This window comes from Sceloporus occidentalis, unplaced genomic scaffold (genome assembly GCF_023333645.1).
Source record: "Sceloporus occidentalis isolate IW3139 unplaced genomic scaffold, rSceOcc1.0.p SCAF_14, whole genome shotgun sequence".
NCBI classification, from domain to species: Eukaryota; Metazoa; Chordata; class Lepidosauria; order Squamata; family Phrynosomatidae; genus Sceloporus; species Sceloporus occidentalis.
Window position 1 is genome coordinate 12,524,683 of NW_028316994.1, and position 23,311 is coordinate 12,547,993.

General features: G+C 39.6%; 1 protein-coding gene across 1 annotated transcript; it reads left to right on the forward strand.

Moving 5' to 3' along the window:
- The first annotated feature begins 1,961 nt into the window (after window positions 1-1,961).
- On the forward strand, window positions 1,962-11,869 carry LOC149304014 (vomeronasal type-2 receptor 26-like). The gene is made up of 4 exons (XM_089480909.1): window positions 1,962-2,246; window positions 3,764-4,618; window positions 9,678-9,804; window positions 10,941-11,869. Exons 1-4 carry the CDS (start codon window positions 2,046-2,048, stop codon window positions 11,867-11,869), a joined length of 2,112 nt encoding a protein of 703 aa, XP_089337035.1. The 5' UTR covers window positions 1,962-2,045.
- Window positions 11,870-23,311: the final 11,442 nt, after the last annotated feature.

A 23,311-nucleotide genomic window follows, 5' to 3' on the forward strand; every position in this document is an offset into this window, starting at 1 on the left:
ATGAGAAGAAGCGAATGATTTCAAGGTGGCATGACCACTTTTATAAAGGCATGGCTATATTCAAACTACAGGAAACGAGATGCCACCAAAACTCTAGGAAGAGCTTTCTGATGGTGAGAGCTGTTTGACAGTGGACATGCTGCCTTGGAGTATAATGGAGTCTTCTTCATTTTAAACAGAGGCGGAATAGCCATCTGTCACAAGGAGCACTTTGACTGTGTCTTCCTGCATGAGAGAATGGGGTTGGACTGGATCGCTCTTGGAGTAACTTCCAACTCTATAATTCTATGACTCTATACTCTTCCATTGCTGAGCACATTGCTAGAGACAGCATTGACTGTTTTGTACCATGGCTCCCTGTAGGCCAGCCTTTCTCAAATAGTGGGGCGGGCCCCCCAGGGGGGGCGCAAGGCTCCGTAAAGGGGGGCAAGAGGCTCTGTTATGCAGAGGTGTACTTATAACAATTTTATAGACAAATGATACTATTTACAGTCGGGGGGGGGTGCAAAATGTTTTCTTCTTCCTAGGGGGGGCATGACAGAAAATAATTGAGAAGCACTGCTATAGGCTAACAATTGGAGTCTAAGACATGCTCTCATCATGGAAGAAATATGAACGACAGTGTTGGTGGGGGGGAAATTACTCCTGTTAGACCTCCTCAGCATTGTCTATAACTGAACAATAACAACAGAAATGTTGAGGAAACTTCTGGACTATCTAATAGAAAAGGGGGGGGGGCTCTAATTATTCTGTAACAGTTAGTGCCCATCCCTGGATCCTTGAAATATACTCATGTGGACAAATAGATCTAATTTAGAATTTGTGCAAAGTATCCTGCCACTCTATCAATACAGATCATTGCCCCCAAAATTTCTTAAGTCATAAACATGTTGTTTTTTCTCCACTGTCACAGAGAACCTTCTCAGAAGTTCTCTTCTCTGTAATTATCAAATCAACCATGATTATGTCTTTTCCTGAAAATTCCCAGGGAGCGCCAGTGGTCACGAGCAAAATTACGAGCCAAGATTGGAAAAATGCTGTTAATATACCTCACACCATTTGGAAGAGGAACTAGAGACAGAAAGGACTTTATCACTTGGATCATTCGTAATTTATTCTGTACAATGCTGAGTTGACATCTGTGTATCAGTGGAATGAATGGTCATTCAAGAAAGGGTGTAGAACTTATTCCTTTGAATGACAATGTGGGATGGATGCCTGGTCTAAAGTAAAGATTGTCTTACAAGATGGAATTATTTGTGGTGCTAGTATTTGTGTTGTTGCCTGAGATCGCATGCAAGATACCAAGTAGAAAATGTTCCATCACAGACCCTCTTCCTATCCTTCACACGTATTATCAGCCTGGGGACCTCATCATTGCAGGCATTATTTCTCAGATTTATATGTTTTCCAGAAAAATGAACTTCAAAAAGTATCCATCTCAGGAGTTATTTGAAGAATACATGTAAGGTGTTGTTATTGTTCCTGCTACTGTTACTATTAACATGCCATGCATGGCCCTATAGATTGTTATTACAGTAGTTTGGGTAACATTTGACATTTCATCTGTAGGCACTTCATTTTCCATCAGTAAATTAATGCAGAATGCTTGACATTACAGCTTGCTCCAGTCTTTGTCATTGTTGTTAATTTTATTTCAAACAATAATGGAACAGGTTAAAGTCTCCCTTATCTGGAATTCTGAAATCTGAAATATTCCAAAAAAACCCTTTTTAATGGGTGGCAGTTCAAGGTACACAAGATTTGTTTCATGTATAACATTATTTAAGACATTGTATACAATTACCTTCAGTCTATATTATAAGGTGTATATAAAGCAAATGAATTTGGTGTCTAGAATACATATGTCAGCATGACGTTTAATTTGGGATAAAACTAAATATCAAATTCTGGATCAGAATGACAGTAATTTAGTTTGTAACTCCAATTGCAGAATATTCTCACAGAACTACCAACACATCCTGGCCTTAGCATTTGCTGTAAACGAAATCAATGAAAATCCCCAGATATTACCCAATTTCACCATGGGAGTCAACATTTATAACAGCTACTTCAGGGCAAGCTGGACCTACCTTGCTTCAATGCAACTCCTGTCCAGGAAAAGCAAATCTATTCCCAACTACAAGTGTGGCTTCCAGTACAATCCAACAGTAGTGATTGGGGGACCAAATTCTAACAGCTGCCTCTATATGGCAACCATCTTATGCACCTACAAGATTCCACAGGTGAGATGTGTGTATAAAGCATGTGAGATAGGGAAACAACCCATTTATGTATTTTTCACCATTATGATTACAGATGGCTGAAATAAAGAGAGATGTGCATATATGATATACTACTTAAAACTCAAGGATCCTAATTGAGGAAGACCATTTTTAGTGTTCATTTGGATTGAAAATAATCTATGGATATTTATTTATTTATAGCCATGAGAATGGTTAATCTCTATATACAGTATTACTATATATAGTTTCAAGAATAATTAACATATTCAGCATATAAGTAGTAATGATTTTATTTGAATATGTGCACCAATCTACATAAATAGTTCACAATCAGAAAACAAAAACCAACATGATTTATCCTCACATTGTCCCCTTTATGCTATTTTTTATATTTTAAAAGAAAAATTTCATATCAAGAAAAAGATGGAGAATGCCTTTCTTGTACAGTAAATCAATTGCCTTCAAAGTAGGAAAGTTAATATTGTGCCGCACATTATAGCACATGGCTTGCACTTCTGCATGTGAATATGTCAGGTTCTTCTGTGCCTGCCATTTATAGCATCCTGAGTCTACCATTTGTCCTAACAAGAGTAGAGTCATTGCATCAATTGGATGTACCAATGTATCAACTCATTATTCAAATACTGATTCAATATGTTTAATGTACAGCCCAATGAGCGCATTATGTCCTGGACTGGCCCCTGGACCAACCACAATGGTGACCACATGGACCAGGCCAAATCCAGCATGACACCAAGTCATTGTGCACATGGGCCAGATGGCTGACATGCCATTAGTCTCATTGCCCCATCCTTTGTTTTTGGACCTATTGCACTACTTTCCCATGAGCAGAAGCTCCATGTAAAGCCTGCCCAGCACACCACTGCTTCTGCTGAGGTCAGAAATGGCAGTCTTGAAATGGCATAATCCATTTCTGACCTCAACAGAAGCAGTGGCACACTGGTCAAGCTTTACCCAGAGCTCTTACATGCAATGAAACAATGGTGATGACGCCAAACCCAGGGCATCTTCCTGCAGATGCAAGAAGGGGGGTGGGAGGTGGCATAGCTCTTGGTATGTGGACAACTGTATCAGGTTGAATCAGACCCAATCCATTTATCCCCACATCAATGGGACCCAAAGTCAAGAAACACTGAGATATTCCCTGCCTTTGTTTAGTGTGGTGCAGAGTTGGATTAACATGGTTGGTAAAACAAAGTTGGAAAACATGGATTCTCTTCAGAATTAGACACACATTATCAAGACTATCAGCACCAGCTTCAGGGCGAGTACATCTTTTTTCACCAGTGCAGACAAGCCTTCAGTCTGTGACATATAATCCCATCACATTAAAATAAAATTAGAGATTACAGTTTCATTTCACTTCTTCATAAAGAATAAGTGGAGTTGCAAAGTGAAATTTGCATTGAATGGCTCCTAACATGCTGGGGAAAGCACTAGTATTTCTTCTTTTGCAAATATCTCTTCACCTGTCACATCTCTCTTATAAATTTTAGCTCATGTATGGCTCTGCTCCACTGAGGAATATAGAAACCCAAGGAGTATTCTTCTACAAGATGTTCCCAAGTGGATCCCATCAGTACAGGGGAATACTTCAGTTATTGCTTCATTTTAGGTGGACATGGATTGGCGTGATTTTTCTGAATGATGACAATGGAGAGATGTTTGTACATAATATGCTTCCCATGTTTTCCAGAAGTGACATATGCTTCGAATTCATACAGAAACTCCCAGAATTAACATATTCCAATGATGCTGAATGGATGATAAGGGAAGGAATAGAAATCTGCAAAGTTATCACAAGAAGCACTGCCACTGCATTGCTTGTGCATGGTGAAATTCAGAGCATGGTTATTTTGAGAATGTTCATCTCCTTCTCAGAATTTGAGGGTATTCAGAAGAAGACAAAGGTGTGGATTATGACAGCCCAGATGGATTTCACATCACTACCTTTTCAAAGAAGTTGGGACATAAATTTCATCCATGGTATGTTATCTTTTGCAGTGCATTCAAAGGAGGTATTTGGCTTTCAGAAATTTCTTCGCATGAAAACCCCTGTGTCAGAAAGAGGAGATGGATTTGTCAGGACCTTCTGGGAATGTGCATTTCACTGTTTCTTTCCCAGCTCCAGCTCAGACAAGGAGACTCTGGAATTCTGCACAGGGAAAGAGAAACTGGAGACTCTTCCTAGATCTGTTTTTGAAATGAACATGACCAGCCACAGCTATAGTATCTACAATTCTGTCTATGCTGTGGCCTATGCCTTGCATGCCATGTATTCCTCCAGCATTAAATATCGGACACTGGTGGACAGAAGGAGAGGGATGCTTCTGAATCAAAAGCCATGGCAGGTAATTTCTGAGTGACCTAATGCTAGAGAGATCACTCTAGCTATAGGTAGAACATGACTTTAAATTATGAAGAGCTATCTCTCTATCAAGATTTGGATTTTGGGCATCTCAGTATTAGGTCTATCAGTGTCCACTTTACAGCTGACTCACTAACCTCTACTCAGATAAAGACCATAACAGACGAAAACTGCTTATTCTGTCCTAGTGTCTGTAATTTAGTATTATCAGGTCTCTAATTTGTATATCTATCTGGGTAGATATCATGGACCAGGACCTCAGGCAAGCCATCACACAAAATGAGTTTGCAATTGATTGTGTGTGTGCGTGCGCATGCGTGCATGCCTTCAAGTCCCCTGAATTTCATGGAGTTTTCTTAGGCAAGGCCAGTTCTTTCTCCTGAAATATAGCCTACACTTCTTGGTATTCCTTGGCAGTCTTCCATTCAAGTACTAACAAGGGCTGACACTGATTAGCTTCAAAGATCAGATGAGATCTGGTGCATTTAGGGTATTACAATGACACAAATCCATTGGTGAAAAATTAGGTTTATTGATATTTTATGAATGTTGCAGTATCCACCCCCAGGATCTGGAACTCCTTCTCAGAGAAGTTATATTGGCACCTTTCCTACTTTCTTTCCGTATACTTTTCTATTGCAACAGGCATTTGAAGAGTGATAATATAAGGCCCATTTTACACAATGTATTGGATATTGCCAATTGTTGTGGTGATATGTGCGTCTGTTTTAATGACATATATTAATACCTAGTTTTAATTTTTTTCTAATGGTTTAATATTTTAATTGTGTTTTTAACTTTAATATTTTGTATTTTTAACAATGTTTTTATTGTTGTAAGCTGCTTTGAGTCCCAATATGGGGGAAAGGCAGGATAGAAATAATAATAATAATAATAATAATAATAATAATAATAATAATAATAATACAGTGCACCTGTGTTTTATGTGGGTGCAATATACACGGCTTTCAGCATATGCTGAAAGCTGCACCAGAAGAAGCGATGCCACACTCCGGAAGGAGTAATGGCGTGCGTGCCACACTCCGCTGCATACACCCCTTACTTCTATGGGGCTTGAGCATATGTGGAGTTTTCTTTATGCAGAGGGGACCAGAACGGATCCCCCGTGTAAGGGAAGGGACCATTCTAATAATAATGTTGTGTATCCTCAAGTCATTTCCAATTCATGACAACCCTAAGGTGAATTTATCACTGTGGGTTCTTGGCAAGTTTCTCCTGAGGGGACTTGTCATTGTCATCCTATGATGATAATAATAATATTATAATAATTGCCCATCCTCATGAGGTAAATGAGAAAAAATTTGCTTGGGATCATGGTGAGTGATTTCATTTCTCTTGATACAATTACTGTCTGGTCACTAGGAATTTCCCCCCCGTTAAGGCCTTTTACAAGGTTAACCACTTATTTTATATGCTTTGTGTGGATTGTATTGCATTATGTGAACATGAGAAGAGCAAATGCCAGATCAGACAGGGGGAGGGATGTAGGTCACCATTCTGTTCCTACAGCAGACAGCCAAACATTTATGGGAAACTGATAGTAGGACATGATTACTATTGCACCTTCTTCCTTATGTTCCCTAGTCATTAGTATTCATATGGACAACCAGGTTTCACATTGGAAAGAAACAGGTTGCACATGGGCTTTATTATAAAACTATTGAATATAGTCATTTAATTAACAACAATATTATATAATACATTCTAGTGATAGATAAAATCGGACCAGTTGAGAAACAATTTCCCTTTTTATTATTCTGACATCAAAGTAAAAGTATTATTCTTTCAAAGGGGAAGATTCTGACCACTGTTAAGTAGCTCCATTCTTGCACAGTGATGTAGTGGTTTGAGCATTTGTCTATGACTCAGGAGAACAGGTTCGAATCCCTGTTCTGCCACGGAAACCCACTGGATGGTCTTGGGAATGTCACACTCTCTCTGCCTTTGGGGAAGGCAATGAAAAACCTCCTCTGAACAAATCTTTCCTGGAAAATCCCTTGATAGAGTCACTTTAGGGTTGCCATAAGTTGGAAATGACTTGAGGGCACACAGCAACAACAACAACAACAACAAGAACCCTTACAAGGTCATCAGTGGTTTCTGACTGACTGAAATTCCTCCCAAACATATTTGGAGTCTTTATAAATAATGCTGGATGATGGTATCCTTCTGGAGCGCCTGGTAGAGGTGGGAATCGGGGGCACTGCACTCCAGTGGTTCCGGTCCTACCTCTCTGGGAGGTTCCAGATGGTGCAGCTGGGAGACATGTGCTCCGATAAGAGGGCCCTCACAACTGGGGTCCCTCAAGGAGCCATTCTGTCTCCCATGCTATTTAACATTTACATGAAACCGCTGGGAGAGATCATCCGGAGACATGGGGCGCGGGGTTATCAGTACGCTGATGACACCCAAATAGTTTTCTCTATGTCTCCGACTGATGCAGTGACTGAGGATGGCATCTCTCCTCTCGTGGCGTACCTGGAGTCAGTAATGGGCTGGATGAGGGAAAACCGACTCAGTCTGAATCCAGAGAAAACGGAGGTGCTTGTGATAGGTTCACCTGGCCCAGGGATGGCGGTGGTTCCACCTGTCCTGAACAGGATCACGCTTCCCGTAAAGGACTCAGTATGCAGTTTGGGGGTGCTCCTTGACTCGTTGCTCCACCTAACATCTCAGGTGGATGCGACGGTCAGGAGCACCTGTTATCAGCTTTGGCTGATCCGCCAACTGCGTCCCTACCTGGGCCGGAGGGACCTTGAAACGGTGGTACATGCTCTGGTAACCTCTCGTTTGGATTTCTGCAACGCGCTCTACATGGGGCAACCCTTGTACCAAACCCGGAAGCTACAATTGGTACAGAACATGGCAGCCAGACTGGTCACTGGTACATCCAGGACCAGTCATATAACACCTGTACTTAAAGATCTGCATTGGCTGCCTATTCGCTTCCGGGCGCAATACAAGGTATTGGTTATAACCTATAAAGCCCTACATGGCTTGGGCCCAGGATACCTTGAGGACCTCCTCTCCCCATACAATCTGCCTCGCACACTCAGAACATCTGGGCAGCAACTATTGAGGGTCCCAGGGGCAAGACTATCCTCCACTGCAAGGAGGACATTCACCATCTCGGCCCCGACCCTCTGGAATACGCTGCCCATAGAGCTCCGCTCGGCCACCTCCCTGGCACAGTTCAGGAAGGATCTAAAAACCTTCCTGTTCAAGCAAGCATTCCCCGAAATAAGTCCTAGTTAGCGCCCCCCCCCCCCCCGACGGCAATGGTGAACTGGCCAGAAGGTATTTTAATGTAATTTTAATGTATTGTCATTGTTATTGTTATTGTATTGTATTTATGTTGTACACCGCCCTGATTGATAGAAGGGCAGTATAAAAATAAAGCTTTTATTTATTGTTATTATGGTCAATAGGGGTGAAATTACCACTGCATGGGCCACTTTTGACAGATATTACCAACTATAAATGTTCACACTATATCTGCACCTTTATATACATCCTTGCTCATTTTTCCCCCAGCTCCATCCTTTTCTGGGGACCGTTTCTTTTAACAACAGTGCTGGGCAGCTGGTTTCCTTTGACAAAAATTGAGAATTAGTGGCTGGATTTGATATTATAAACTGGATTACGTCCCCAAACAAGTCTTTCTTTAGAATCAAAGTTGGAAGAACAGATCCACATGCTCCTCCAGACAAAATGATTACCCTTTTTGAGAATACCATTGTGTGGCCTGGCCAATTTAATCAGGTAGATGTTGATGCACAATTCAATACATAACCAATACTTAGTATGGTGTTCAGACAATGGTGTAGAGAAACTGAAATAACTCAGTCTCAAAGTGAAACTAAATGTGTTTTGGGAATCTTGATTTCCCACTCAATGTTGCTGTTGTTGAATTTATTGTTGTTATTGATTGTTGTTGTTGTGGGCCTTCGGTTCATTTCTGACCCTATGGCAGCCATAAGACCCTATCATGGGGTTTTCTTGACAAGATTTGTTCTGAGGTGGCTTGACTTTGCCTTCCTCTGAGGCTGAGAGTGACTTGCCTATGGCTCCATGGTTGAGCAGGGATTTGAACCCTGGTTTCCAGAGTCCCCTAGTCCAACATGCAAATCATTACACTAAACATGAGTCAACAGTATGATGCAGCAGCTAAAAAGCCAATAAGATTTTAGGCTGCATCACTGTCTAGGTCAAAGGAAGTAAGAGTGCTACTCTATTTTGCTTTCGTCAGACCTCATCCTGAATACTGTATCCAGTTCTGGACACCACAATTCAAAAGGGATATTGACAAACTGGACCATGTCCAGAAGAGGGCAACCAAAATGGTGAAAGGTCTGGAAACCATGCCCTATGAGGAGTGGCTTAGGGAGCTGAGTATATTTACTCTGGAAAAGAGAAGGCTAAGAGGGGACATGATAGCCATGTTGAAATATTTGAAAGGATGTTATATGGAATCAGAAACAAGCTTGTTTTTTGCTGCTCCACAGACTAGGACATGGAGCAATGGATTCAGACTACAGGTAAAGAGATTCCACCTAAACATTAGGAAGGGTTTCCTGATTATAAGAGCTGTTTGACAGTGGAATACACCGCCTCAGAGAGTGGTGGTATCTCCTTCTTCGGAGTTTTTAAATAGAGTCTGGATGGCCATCTATCCGGGATGCTTTGATGGTGTATTCTTGCATGGCAGAATGGGATTGGCCCTTGCAGTCTCTTCCAGTTCTTTGATTCTATGCGTCTGCACCACACTGGCTCAAAAGCTGAAATACTTAAGTCAAAATGCAAAATAGTGTGTTCTAGTGAAGTGGACATGTTTATTTGAGAATACTTATATCAACTCCAGCTAGGGCTTCAGCTAAGCTTAAAACAGCTGACTGCATACTAAGTGCTTTCTGGAAAAATCCTTGTTTTGCCATGCCAACAGCCTTTAGCTTTATTTTAGATGAACTGGTGAGCTACAATCTACTCAAAACCTTTTCTGGCTATTTTGGTTTGATGGACAGGCACAGCCCATTTCCACATGTAATGACAACTGTTATCCAGGTTATAGGAAGACCAAGAAGGAAGGGAAGCCATTTTGCTGCTATGATTGCCTTCCATGTCCAGAAGGGAAGATTTCAGATAAAACAGGTTAGAAATGTCATTACCTAGACTTTAACAAATACTTGACTGTGATGAAGCTTGTGTAATAGTCTTCCTAATATTTATACCTATATTTATACTATATATCAACAGTGATTGAATTTTGCTGAGAAAGGAATACATTGTAATATAACCATTTCTCTGTATGTTCTCTTCTCTGTATAGTACAATAAAAGGAGCCTTGCAGATTATCATGAAATATATGGAAATACTGATCATTCCTGATGTCTAATATGCCAGCAGAAAAGATCCATTCTGTAAAAGGAGTTAATTTAGGAGTGCAGACAGAAGTCTTTATCTGGTGCTCTGCACATCACTTTTATATGTGTGGAGTAGAGATATAATCCTTTACCAATTTTGTTTTTGAATGGATCAATTAGTAATGTTAGCAATTTTCTTCCTGCTGTGAGGGCATCTTTGGAAAGAGCACTACTTGTTCAGTGCAAAATTAGTACTTTTTGCGCAGCAAACACAATTTTCTGCCCTTTTTTGTTTTCTGCACAAGACATGCTGTAATTTAGGATTTATTCTATGCAAATTTCATATGTGAGAAGTTTTTAATAATTTTTTTAATTTATTGCAAACAACAACAACAACAACATTATCTAGGGAAGGAAACGGCTTCTTTTTTTAGCAGAAGCTAATGTTCTGTGCAGAAATATTATTTTCTGTACAGAAAATGCTGTTCTCTTCATTTTAATTCCATAGGAAATGTGAAGTCGAAGGCTTTCATGGCCGGCATCCATAGTTTTTTTGTGGGTTTTTCGGGCTATGTGGCCATGTTCTAGAAGAGTTTCTTCCTGACGTTTCACCAGCATCTGTGGTTGGCATCTTCAGAGAAAAGATGCCAGCCACAGATGCTGGCAAAACATCAGGAAGAAACTCTTCTAGAACATGGCCACATAGCCCAAAAAACCCACAAAAAATCCATAGGAAATCTTGCATTTCCCCACCTATAAATGCCCAAGCTTGGAAGTGGCTTTCCTCTAGCCCCCCCCCCCCCCCCAATATGGAAATATTTCTGCTTTGCTCTTCCTGATTGCAGAGGAACCATGCTGTAATATTAAAGTTGCAATGAAGTGAGCATTGGTCTACCATGTCTTAAAAAGTGATTTCTATTTCAGATATGAATGATTGTGTTCGATGTCCAGAAGATCACTATCCAAGCCAAGGCCAGGATTTGTGCATTCCAAAATCGATCATTTTCTTGTCATATGAAGAACCCTTGGGGATCAGTTTGGCCATTCTGGCCCTTGTCCTCTCTTTTACAGCAGCTTTTGTGTTAGGGGTCTTCATCAAGCACCAGGACACCCCCATAGTCAAAGCCAATAACCAGAACTTGACTTACATTCTCCTCACCTCCTTGCTCCTCTCTTTCCTTTGTGTTTTCTTATTCATTGGTCAGCCTGGGAGAGTAATATGTCTCCTCCGTCAAACCACCTTTGGCTTCATCTTTGCTGTGGCCCTGGCTTCTGTTTTGGCCAAAACTATTGTAGTGGTTCTAGCATTTATGTCTACCAGGCCAGGGTCTAGGATGAGGAAATGGGTAGGAAAACAACTAGCTAGCTCCATTGTTCTTTGTTGCTCCTTTATTCAAGCCGTCATTTGTAGCACATGGTTGACAACTTTCCCCCCATTTCCAGATTCTGACCTGCAGTCAGTAGCTGAAAAAATTGTTCTCCAATGCAATGAAGGATCACCAGCAATGTTCTACTCTGTTCTGGGTTTTTTGGGATTCCTAGCCGCTGTCAGTTTCATTGTGGCTTTTCTGGCTAGAAAGTTACCCGAAAATTTCAATGAAGCCAAGTTCATCACTTTCAGCATGTTGATATTCTGCACTGTTTGGTTGTCCTTTGTGCCAACTTATTTGAGTACCAAGGGAAAGTATATGGTGGCTGTAGAGATCTTTTCAATTTTAGGGTCCAGTGCTGGATTACTTGGCTGCATCTTTTCCCCCAAATGCTATGTCATTTTACTGAAGCCAGAGCTGAACCATAAGAAGCTGTTAATAAGAAGGAAGAATCTTAAGGTTTATGCCTTTGCACCTAATTAAATTAAGAGTCACTTGTGATTTGTGTTTTTTGATAGATCACAGATATGTGTTTTCTACTCTGCCTATGAGAAGACTGCATCCAGAAACAGAAAATATCACATTTTAAATCACCTCATTGACACGTTAAAACCCATGTAAAATATATGTTTATCACTCATATTTCACTGCCATCATTTAGGATTTTTTTCTTTAAACCGTTGTGATCTTTGTGTGCATCTAGACATTGATAGATCGCAGATATGTGTCACATAATGGGTTTCCATGGAGGAGTGGGGATTCAAACCCTGTTCTCGAGTGTCATAGTCCAATGCTCAAACAATTGCATTATGCTGGCTCAGGGAAGCATTTTATAGCCAACTTTTAATGAAGTTTAAATTTATATTAAAGCCTCTCTTTATTATGCTCTTATTAACGGATATTAGTTTTCATGATCTACCTGCTGCTACTGTTATTAGTCAATACCGTATTAGTCTTGGAAGGGAAGTAAACCTAAATGTGAAAGTCAGCATAATGCCATGGGGGGTGCATGTGTGTGGCTCTGTATCTCTCCATTATCTGTTTGTCAACAATCCATCATTTATCTAGCCATCTTGGGAGACTTTTAGCCCAGAAGACTGGGTATATATGCATTCATTAAAGGTTTGTTGTTGTGTGTCTCCAAGTCATTTTTGACTTATGGCAATCCTAAGGCAAACCTATCATACATTTTTTCCCCCTTTTGGCCACTTTCTTCAGAAAGGGGCTGTTATTGCCATCTTCTGAGGCTGGGAGAGTGTGACTTGCCCATGGTCACCCCGTGGATTTTTATGCTTGAACAGTGAATCAAATCCAGATCTCCAGAGCCATAGTCCAACACTCAAAATATTTACACCATGCTGGCTCTCATGTATACCTTAATAAAAAGGAATTCCTTAATTAAAAACAAACTTTCATCTTAACATGTTGTGCTTAAGGCTTACATGTTATTGCCAACTCAAAAATATCAGGAAACAGTTTTTAAGTGTGAAGCCTTCAGGAGACAACTTATTCAATCAATATGGTGATGGGACAGTGCCCTGTGCTGTGGTGGTCAAAGGCAATTTTCATGCCATCTAAGGGCAAAATAGCTATCAGTGGCAGCATGGTGGATGTGAGTATCAAATTTATCTGCTCAACATGTTCTAGGCAACTGAAGCTGTATCACAGGATTGAAACTATCCAACCTTCCACATAAATGGATTCTGCATCCATGGATTCAACCACCCATGGCTTGAAATTTCCCCTGTAAAGAGAATGAGATGTTGTAGAATAATAATAATAATAATAATAATAATAATAATAATAATAATTCAAAGAAGAAGAAGAAGTTGATTTTATTTCTTTTCCACCTCTCCTTGAAGCTCTAGGTGGGGTACAACTTGTTAAAATACAAAACACACTTATAAAAGAAAACACATAAAACCAGCAGTTACAATGCAGCCGTATAAAAACCATTGAAGTAGACTCATATGGGTATATTCTTGAAAATACACGAATTAAAAATCATGATTTAAAATTGACTGGGTAGGCCTGCCAGAAGAGATGTGTCCTTACAGGTAAAGGTAAAGGTAGTCCCTTGACATGGATGTCTAGTCGTAACTGACTGTAGGGGGCAATGCTCATCTCCATTACTAAGCTGAAGAGCCAGCATTGTCCGAGGACTGCTCTGGTGGTCATGTGGCCAGCATGACTGCACCGAATGCTGTTACCTTCCCACTGAAGTACTACCTCTCTATCTACTTGAATTCACATGTTTTCGTACTGCTAGGTTGGCAGAAGCTGGGACTAGTGACGGGAGATCACCCCATCATGCAACACTTGGGCCTCAAACTACCAACCTTCTTATTTTCCAATCATCCGAATTGCATCTTAAACCTCTAAGCCATCACATCCTTCTGTGTCTTTAATGCTGTTTTAAATGATGTCAGCGTTTTCAGCTGTTGTGTCTCTTCTGGCAGGTTATTCCAAAGTCTAGGAGCACTAGATGAAAAGGTCCTCTGGGAAACCAGTCAATTCCTTGCTGGTTGGAGCAAACATTTCCCAGAAGACCTGAGTGTATAGGGTGAATTCTACAAGAGAAGGCAATCTTGTAGGTAACCTGGACCCAAAACATGTAAGGCTTTAAAGATAATAACCAACACTTTGTCCTTTCCCAGAAACTAATTGGCAACCCATGGAGTGATTTTATAATTGGTGTAATATGATCACCTCTGGATGTACCCATAATCAGTCTGGTCCCATATTATGAACCAGTTGGAGTTTCTGGACTTGGTACAAAGGGCAAACCCAATATATAGATGAAATGGCACATCAATTGGTTTTGCTGCAGACCTCCTGCTGCCTGACCTACTAGGGATTTCCCTATCCCTGTTTATAAATTAACAAGTTGCTGTCAAGTGGTAAATCAACACCATTGCATAGAATGAGTTGGTCTTCCATATCCATGGATTCTGCATCCATAGATACAACCACTCATGGCTTGAAAATATTCTCCAAAAAAAATTCTGCCAAAAATCCCAAAATAAAGCCTTGATTTTGCAATTTTGGGCGTGTTACAGATGGGCCAAAACTACGTGCTCAGCACGTACTAGGGTTACGAAAGGGCATCCCTTCTGGACGCCCTAACCCTAGTATGTGCTGAGCACCTACAAAATGACGGCGCCCATTCTAGATGGGTGCCGCCATTGGGACGTCATGACCGCACTGCCTCCAAACGGGGCGGCGCGGAAGTGATGTCTTGGCGCCACGCAAGGGAGCCTGGAGCGCCCTTTCTGCGGCGCCAGAAGGAGCTCCGAAACGGAGCTCCTTCCAGGTTTGTATCACTGGGCGCAGCCTTTAGACGGCTGTGCCAGCGACGCAAACCAGAAAGGGGCCAAGTGGCCCCTTTCTTTTTGTCCCCGCCGCCATTGGGTGTCCTTGGGGCATGAAGCCCCAAGGACACCCCTTTCCAGACCATGGGGAAGCGGCCTTTTGCCACTTCCCCACAGCCTGGAAAGTGGCGGATCGGGGCCTCACAGGCTGCCACTGTGGCAGCTGAGGCCCCGATCCGGTGGGGAAAGGGGCGGGAACAGGCCGCCCCAAAGGGGCAGTCTGTAAACCGCCTTATATATGGGACATCATTTTACTACACCATTGTATATAATGGGAATTGAGCATGCATGGATTTTGTAATCCATGGGTATGGGAGGCCCTGGCACCAAACTCCAACAAATATGAAAGAATGGAAGGAATATTTATTTATATATATGCCACCTTTTTCCCGAACTGGACTCAAGGCAGCTCACAAAAGAGATTTTAAAACAATGCAACTTTACAAACAGAATTTAAAACATCACATCAATAACATCAGAAATGCAAAATCATTAAAACTTGGCAAGCTAAAAGTATAAAATCCTCCCTGGTCAGATTTACATATTAAAGGCCTACTTGAAAGGAAGAGTTTTTGGCTGTTGATGAAAGGACAATTAAGTAGAATAGAATGGAATAGAATAGAATAGAATAGAATAGAATAGAATAGAATAGAATAGAAAACAGATAGAAAGAAAAGTGAAGGCCACCAGCCCATGACTTTTTCACCCACTGATTAATATCAGAAAAAATATTTGCTGACTTCCGGTGGTAATGGCGGCGTGAAAAGTCTCCTCCAGGAGAGGTTCCGGAGAAGACTTACGGCCCGTGGAGTCGGGGGTAGCTGGGGTAAGGTACCGCTACCCAAATATCCCCCCGAGAAGGGAGAAACAGAGGGGCTCGGCAGACATCCCCCGCCCAACTCCAAACATACATAAAAATACAAACTGAAGAGTCAGAGGAGTTGGAAGGCGCGAGGGGGAACGAGCAGCCACGTCCGCGGGCAGAGGCGTCCCAAGCCGCGGCTTGGAGACAGAGGCGCCGCCACCACTTTTACAACAAGCGAAATTACTAACGGCAAAAGAAAAAAGAAACCTACCTTAAATATAAATTTCTGCATGAGGATCCAGTCCTTGAAGCTTGTGGGACCAGTGAGAAGGAGAGAGGGAAGCGAGCTGATCTTTAAATGCGGGGAGAAAGCCTGCGAATGAGAGCCTGTGAATAAGAGTGGACGAACCAGCCCTGAGCCTGTTGTTGGCGGGAGCGAAGACGCGGAACCCCTGCTCCCTATTCCTCCCTTCTCCCTCCTTTACTCCTTTCCCCCCGCTCTACTTTCTTGGTGTTTCTTTATGCTCCCCCTTGACCCCCCCTCCAAACTTTATTCTATTTTCAGGTGTTGTGAGAGCTGAATAGAGTGCGACTTCCAAATCCCCTCTATAAACTCTGGAGAGTCAACTGGAGAGACGAAGGTGGTGTTGGCGCGAGAGGGGGGGAGAGGGAAGAGAGCGAGCCAACAGAGGAGAGAAATAGAAGAAAGAGAACCCCCCCCGTGCATGAATTGGAAAAAGAAAGGGAACTGAAGTAAGCCAAGAAGAAAATTTGAAAGAAATTTGGACATTGTTGTTGGAGTAGATTGATCTCTATAAAGACTTACAAAAAACAATCTTGCAAGAGGTAGAAAAAGACTATAAACGTGGTTCATGCATGTGAGAAAGAGAGGGGAGGGAGAGAAAATGGCGTCTGCTTGAACAAGAAGTGTTTGTTGGATGCACTTGTACAGCAGGGTGGGAGAGAGGGAGGAAAGAGAGCTTGAGTTCAAAAGGAAAGACCTTCAGAATAATCTGCTGATCTCCAATCTCAACTTAAGGTAGTAAGAAGCAAAGGAATAAAGATACATTGTGTACCTATTTGATTGTAACCTTCAATTTGATACAATTAATAATATAGGCCTGTTACAGACAGCCAAAATAAAGCTGCTTCGAGTCACAGTGGAGGTATGGTGTTTCAATGATGCATGCGTCCTAAAAGTCCAGAAGCCACACCAAAGCCACGCTCCAGTCTGGAGTGTGGCTTTGGTGCGACTTCTGGACTCTTAGGATGCATGCATCATTGAAACACCATACCTCCACTGTGACTCGAAGCAGCTTTATTTTGGCTGTCTGTAACAGGCCATAGTAACGAATAGGGTTTGAACCTTACATTCTTTGCACCATGGATCTTTGGTAAAAGAGTTTACTTTCTAGGTATAGATGTAAAGACTATTAGAGGGAAGGCGGGGAGGGGAGTAAGCTAGTAAGGTAAGGTATATTAAGAACACCCTGCAAGTGTTGTTTGAAATAATTTTAAGGCAAAGATTTGTTCTGGGGTGTGGAATAATCATATACTTGGTCACACACACCCCACTACCTCATACCCCCATTATTGTTGTTGCTGTCGTTGATATTCCTTTTTTTTTTTTTTCATGCTCCTTCTCTATTGCATCTTCAAAGAAACTGAGTAATCAAAGGGTATCTTAGGGCGGTTAAATTATAATTCAGGAGTAATTTTAAAGCAAGGACTAAATTGATTTGGATTGCTAGAAGGTACTCCAGGAATATATTGACTGTTACTGAATTAAATCGTTCAATTTAATATCTAACCCTATTTATTATCCTGATTTAAACAAATAGATTTGTGCCTATCTCTGCTTATACTGGGGAAAGTGTCTCTGCAATCAATTGAAGCCTAATCAAAAACAAACTTTCATTCCAGGTGATTTTTCCCTTTCTTTCTCTTTTCTTCAATTCTAACTTCCTTATTCTCTTCTATTTTGTAAGATGGCATCAGGTACACGGAAAGCCATAGCTTCAAGTCAAATATCAGCCATGAACCATAGAAGGCCTTCACTTGAAAACTCAGCGAAACCATCAGAATCATATGAGGCCTTGTTGGAGGAAATGAGGAGATTGCAGGCAGAGACGAATGCTGAAATACTTAGATCTAGCGAAGGGGTTAAACGCGAGTTTAAAGCAGAATTGAATGAAGTGAGATCATGTCTGGACAAAATAAATGAAGATGTAAATAAAATCAATGGAAAAATGAAAAATTTGGAATTGCACACAGGGAAAATGGAAAAGAAAATTGATGAAGTCAAAAATGATTTGCTTGAGGACCAAGAACAAATTTTGAGATTGCAATTAAAGCAAAGGGAGAATTGTTTGAAATTACGCGGCTTGCCTGAGAAAACTAACAAAAATTTATATACCGAACTTTCCCCAATTTTAGCAAAATTTATCGACGAATCCGAAATCCAGTTCCCCTGGGAGCTGGACCGAATCTATAGACTCAATTCTCATATTGCTAAACTAAAAAAATTGCCTAGGGACGTAGTGGTGTATTTTGTGCGTAAGCAAACACGGGACCTGGTCCTACAGCAAAGCTACAAAACCAAATTACTAATTGATGGCAACGAAATCATGATTTTGAAAGATATACCTGGGAAGATACTTAAAAGGAGGAAAGACTACAACTTTCTAATAGATAAGTTGAAAAAGTATGAAATTTTCTTCAAATGGGAAGAAATTGAAGGTGTGCAAGTAACATGGAAACAGAAGAAAATAAGGTTAAACTCCATAGAGAAGGCAAGAAACTTCTTAAAAGACATCCAGAAGGAATTTGAGAGAGATGGAGGAGGAGAGGAGGGGGGAGGGGGGAGTGACTAAGTAAATGTGCTGAATTACCTGAATGTAAAACTTGTGATAAACCAACCTCCCCACCCACTTATATACACACTTATATATTCATTTATACATTTACTTATACATTTATAGGTTGGTCTGTTTTTCAAGATTTTGAACGAAGGTAATTTTATATTTTATACCTATTATAAGCTGAATTTAGACATAGGAGTAGCTCTACTAGTCTAAACCAGTATCTCTGGGATTTATTGGGCACTGGTACTGGATTGTATTTTATCCTTTGTGTATTAAAATACTTTTTCCCTTGCTTTAATAAACTACAAAAAATTTTATATCAAACTGTCTGCGCACTCTAATTTGATTCGTTTGCGGGAGGTTACAATATTCAAAATGAGGATAATGTCTTGGAACGTCAGGGGCCTAAACTCACCCCAGAAGAGAAAAAGAGTCTTTCTCTTCTTGGAAAAAAACAGGGCAGACATCGTTTGCCTCCAAGAATCCCATATCAGAGCCAAAGATGTCAGGTTAATTAAAAACAAGAAATTAGGGAAAGAATACTGCACAATATTTAACAAAAGTAAAAGAGGAATTATCATATATGTTAAAAATTGCATTGAGTCAAAATAAATATTTAGAGATAAAGAAGGTCGATGCCTGGGAGTCGAAATTTGTTGGAAAGGGGTAAAATCCCTTCTGATTGGTATATATGGCCCTCAAGAAAATAAAAATAACTTTTACAACAAATTAAATGCTAAACTTGCGGAATTTGACTACGAGAATATTATTATCCTAGGCGACTTTAATGGAGTAGTTCACCCCCAATTGGATAGATCATCGTATAAAGGTATAAAGGAATCCCAGGGTAAACTACCAAAAAGTTTTTTTGATTTATTAGAAAATTTCAATTTGCTTGATGCTTGGAGACATCTATATGACAAGGAAAGGAGTTATACTTTCTTTTCGGATAGGCACTACTCACTTTCGAGATTGGATATGTTTTTTGTTTCACAAACATTGAATAAGGAAATTTTCCAAATTGTTGTGTTAAACAGAGAAATCTCAGACCACAACCCTCTAATTTATAAGAACAGGTTCAACAATTGGTACCTGAATGAAGATTTATTGAATGACAGGAAAGTTATTGAAGAATTCAGAAAAATGTTCCAGCAATTTATTAAAGAAAACAAAGATAATGAAATCCAATTACCAATGGTGTGGGATGCAGGTAAAGCAGTAATTAGGGGTTTCTTCATGCAACAAAGTATTAAAATGCAGAGACAAAAGAAGCAAAGACTAGCAGAATTGAATGGATTATTACGGAGTAGAGAAAAAGAACTCCAAAGATTTCCAAGGGACAAGAAAATACAGAGAGAAATTAAAATGTTGCAGAAACAATTAGAGATCGAAGCCACCAAAGAACTAAACAAGAAGCTCAAATTAGCCAAACAAAAATATTTCGAACAGGCAAACAAGACAGGAAAATGGTTGGCATATAGATTAAAGAAAGAAAAAGGAAAGAAAATGATTAATAAAATAGAGTTTGGGGAGAAAGTGACAATGCAACAGGAAGAAATTAAAAAAGCCTTTACTGAATTTTATAGAAACCTATATGAAGAGTACCCGACAAATCAGGAGCAGGTGATAAGATATATAGAAACATCAAAAATAATAACCTTATCGGAAGAACAAAGAACACTTTTAAATCAACCAATTTCCATACAAGAAGTCTGGGATGCGATAGACTCAAACAAACCAGGGAAGGCACCCGGTAATGATGGATTAACTGCAAAGTTTTACAAAGTCTTTAAAACGGACTTGGCGGGTATCTTACAAGAAATCATGAACGGAGCCCTGGAGGGGAACCGCCCAAACTCATGGAAGGAAGCCGAAATAATAATGATACCGAAAGAAGGGAAGGACAATTTGAAACCTGCAAATTATCGTCCGATTTCTTTATTAAATAACGATTATAAAATTTTTGCTAAGATCCTAGCCAACCGTTTAAAACACCGTCTTAAAGATTTAATCGATGTTGACCAGAGAGGATTTCTCCCGCAAAGATATATGAGAGATAATTCCAGAAATTTGTTAAATATTTTAGAGTACTATGAATCCCACAATATAAACAATTGGGCTTATTATTTCTAGATCTGGAGAAAGCCTTTGATTCTGTGGATTGGTTTACCTTATCGGAAATATTAAAGAAAATTCAGGCTGGACCAAATTTTATCAATTGGGTAGAGAAAATTTACAATAACCAAAAAGCTCAAATTAAAATAAACGGAGAAAAATCTGGATTCATAAATATAAAGAGGGGCACCAGACAGGGATGTCCCCTATCCCCACTCCTATTCTTATTGATTATAGAACTCTTGTTAAAAGAGGTTAAAACCAATGATCAAATTAAAGGGACAAGAATTAAAAATCAAAGCTACAAGATCAGAGCATTCGCAGATGACCTGATCATGATTGTAGAGGACCCCCTTGTAAGCATAGAATGGGTGATTGAAACCTTAGATAAATTTGGATTAATGACAGGCTGTAAAATCAACAAGACGAAATCGGCAATTTTAACAAAGAACATGAAAGAATCTGAACAGAAACAATTGGAGAATAAATCAGGAATTAAAATTGAGAAAAAAGTTAAATATTTGGGACTTCAATTTACAAACAAAACAAGCTCCTTATTTGAAAATAATTACAAGAAGGTTTGGGCCAAAATTAAACAAGATCTAGCAAAATGGAATAATTTGAATTTATCCTTAATGGGAAGGATTGCCACCATCAAAATGATGGTTTTACCAAAAATCTTATTCTTATTTCAAATGCTTCCCATTATCACATTGGAAAAACCCTTCAAAGAATGGAACAAGGATTTGGCTCAATTTATCTGGAGAGGTAGGAAACCTAGAATTAAATTCAAAATAATGCAAGACACTAGAAACAGGGGAGGTTTAGATCTACCAAACCTTAAATTATATTTTGAAGCCTGTGGACTAATGTGGCTCAAAGATTGGATGACCCTAGGAAACACAAATTTATTAGAATTAGAAAGCGAGGGGAACACCTATGGTTGGCATGCCTACCTAATATATGGAAAAGATAAGGTTAATAGGGCCTTTAAAACACATTGTATCAGGAAACCATTAATCAAAATATGGAACAAGTACAAACGAAGAATAATAGAGTCTATTGAAGGTTGGGTTTCCCCCCAGAAAGCTTTTTATAGAAAAGAAATGATTATGAATGCAAAATGGTATAGATATAGAGACTTACTGTATAGTAACGAAGGCAAAGTGTGTTTAAAACCCCAAGAGAAGCTCAATGAGGAAGGCTGGAAAATTAATTGGTTTACATACAATCAGATCGTTATGAGATTTAAACAGGACATGAAAGAACAAAAGGTAGTAAGATCCCAAGGTAATCTGGAATTAGGGAAATTATTATTAGAAGATCATGAGAAAGTAATTGGAAAGATCTACAAAATGCTGTTATCTTACGAAATGGAACAAGAAGTGGTGAAAGAGGACATGATTAAGTGGGCACGGGAAATAGGTCATCCAATTGAAATGCTGCAATGGGAAAGAGCATGGAAAAACAATTATGAATTTACAGTTTCTCAAAATTTGAGAGAGAACTTTTATAAACTACTTTTTCATTGGTATATAACCCCAGCAAAGATTGCAAAAATCTACAAGGTCAATAACAATTTGTGTTGGAAGTGCAAGAAAGAGATTGGAACTTTCTATCACTGCTGGTGGACACGTAAAGAAGCTAAAAATTTTTGGAAAATGATAAATAGTCAAATTGTGAATATGTTGGGGGGAAAAGTACAATTGAAACCAGAGATCTACCTGTTGGGTATTTTTGATGATCAGATAAAAGGAACTGATAAGAAAATTCTTTATTACTTAATAGCTACTGCTAGAATATGCTTCGCTCAAAAATGGAAGAACGGAAAGGGCCCAAGGTTAGAAGATTGGATTACAAAAATGTATGAAGCTATCATGATGGACAATTTAACTCAAATGTTAAGAGATAATGGAACAGAACAGGTTAGGGACGAATGGGGAAAGGTGATTCAATTTTTAGAGAGGCAATGGGGCGAAATAGCAGTGATGTCCTTTAAATCTACTAGTGCTTAGGCTCGCTAGGAGATATATATATATATATATGGGGAGATAAATCTCGATAATTAAGGAAAATTGGATCCACTTGTGACAATGTTAGCATCAGAAAGTCATATATCCTGTAAATTTAGTAAAGGTAGGAGGAAGTCAAATGGAGAGATTGGTAGGAATGAAGAGAGAGAGAGTTGTATGTGTGTAATTAAGGAAGAGTAATAAGGTGATGATAAGGAAGAAGTTAGAAGGTAACAGTAGGTGAGGAAGGTGTGTGTAGGTAGATTAGAATAGATAGATAAGATAGGATTGGAAGAGAGTATGTGAGAGAAGAGATTAGAGGGACAATGAGAGAGAAGAGTCAGAATACTCGATAGAAAGAAGAGTGGGAGAAGTGGGATTGAAGGTTACTCTTTATTTGGAATAATATAACGGATATTATTACATTTCATAAGTAGGAATATATGAACGAGGTATGTTTGGTATTAGTTTGTATGTGTTGACATGTATATACGTATCTGCTTATGTATTGTTTTTTTCTTTTCCTTTTTGGTTTTCTCTTTTTTTGAATGTTGCTGTAATTGAGTATATTTGTGTACCTTTTAATAATAAAAATTACAATTTAAAAAAAAAAAGAAAAAATATTTGCTGAGATGTGATAAACATGTTTCCTTTCTACTTCTTACATCTCAGCTGTCTAGAGTAGGTAATTTTCTCACCTGTATTTATCCAGGGAAATGTAATTACTTTTACTCCTATTTTTCACCCCTAGAGAGTTC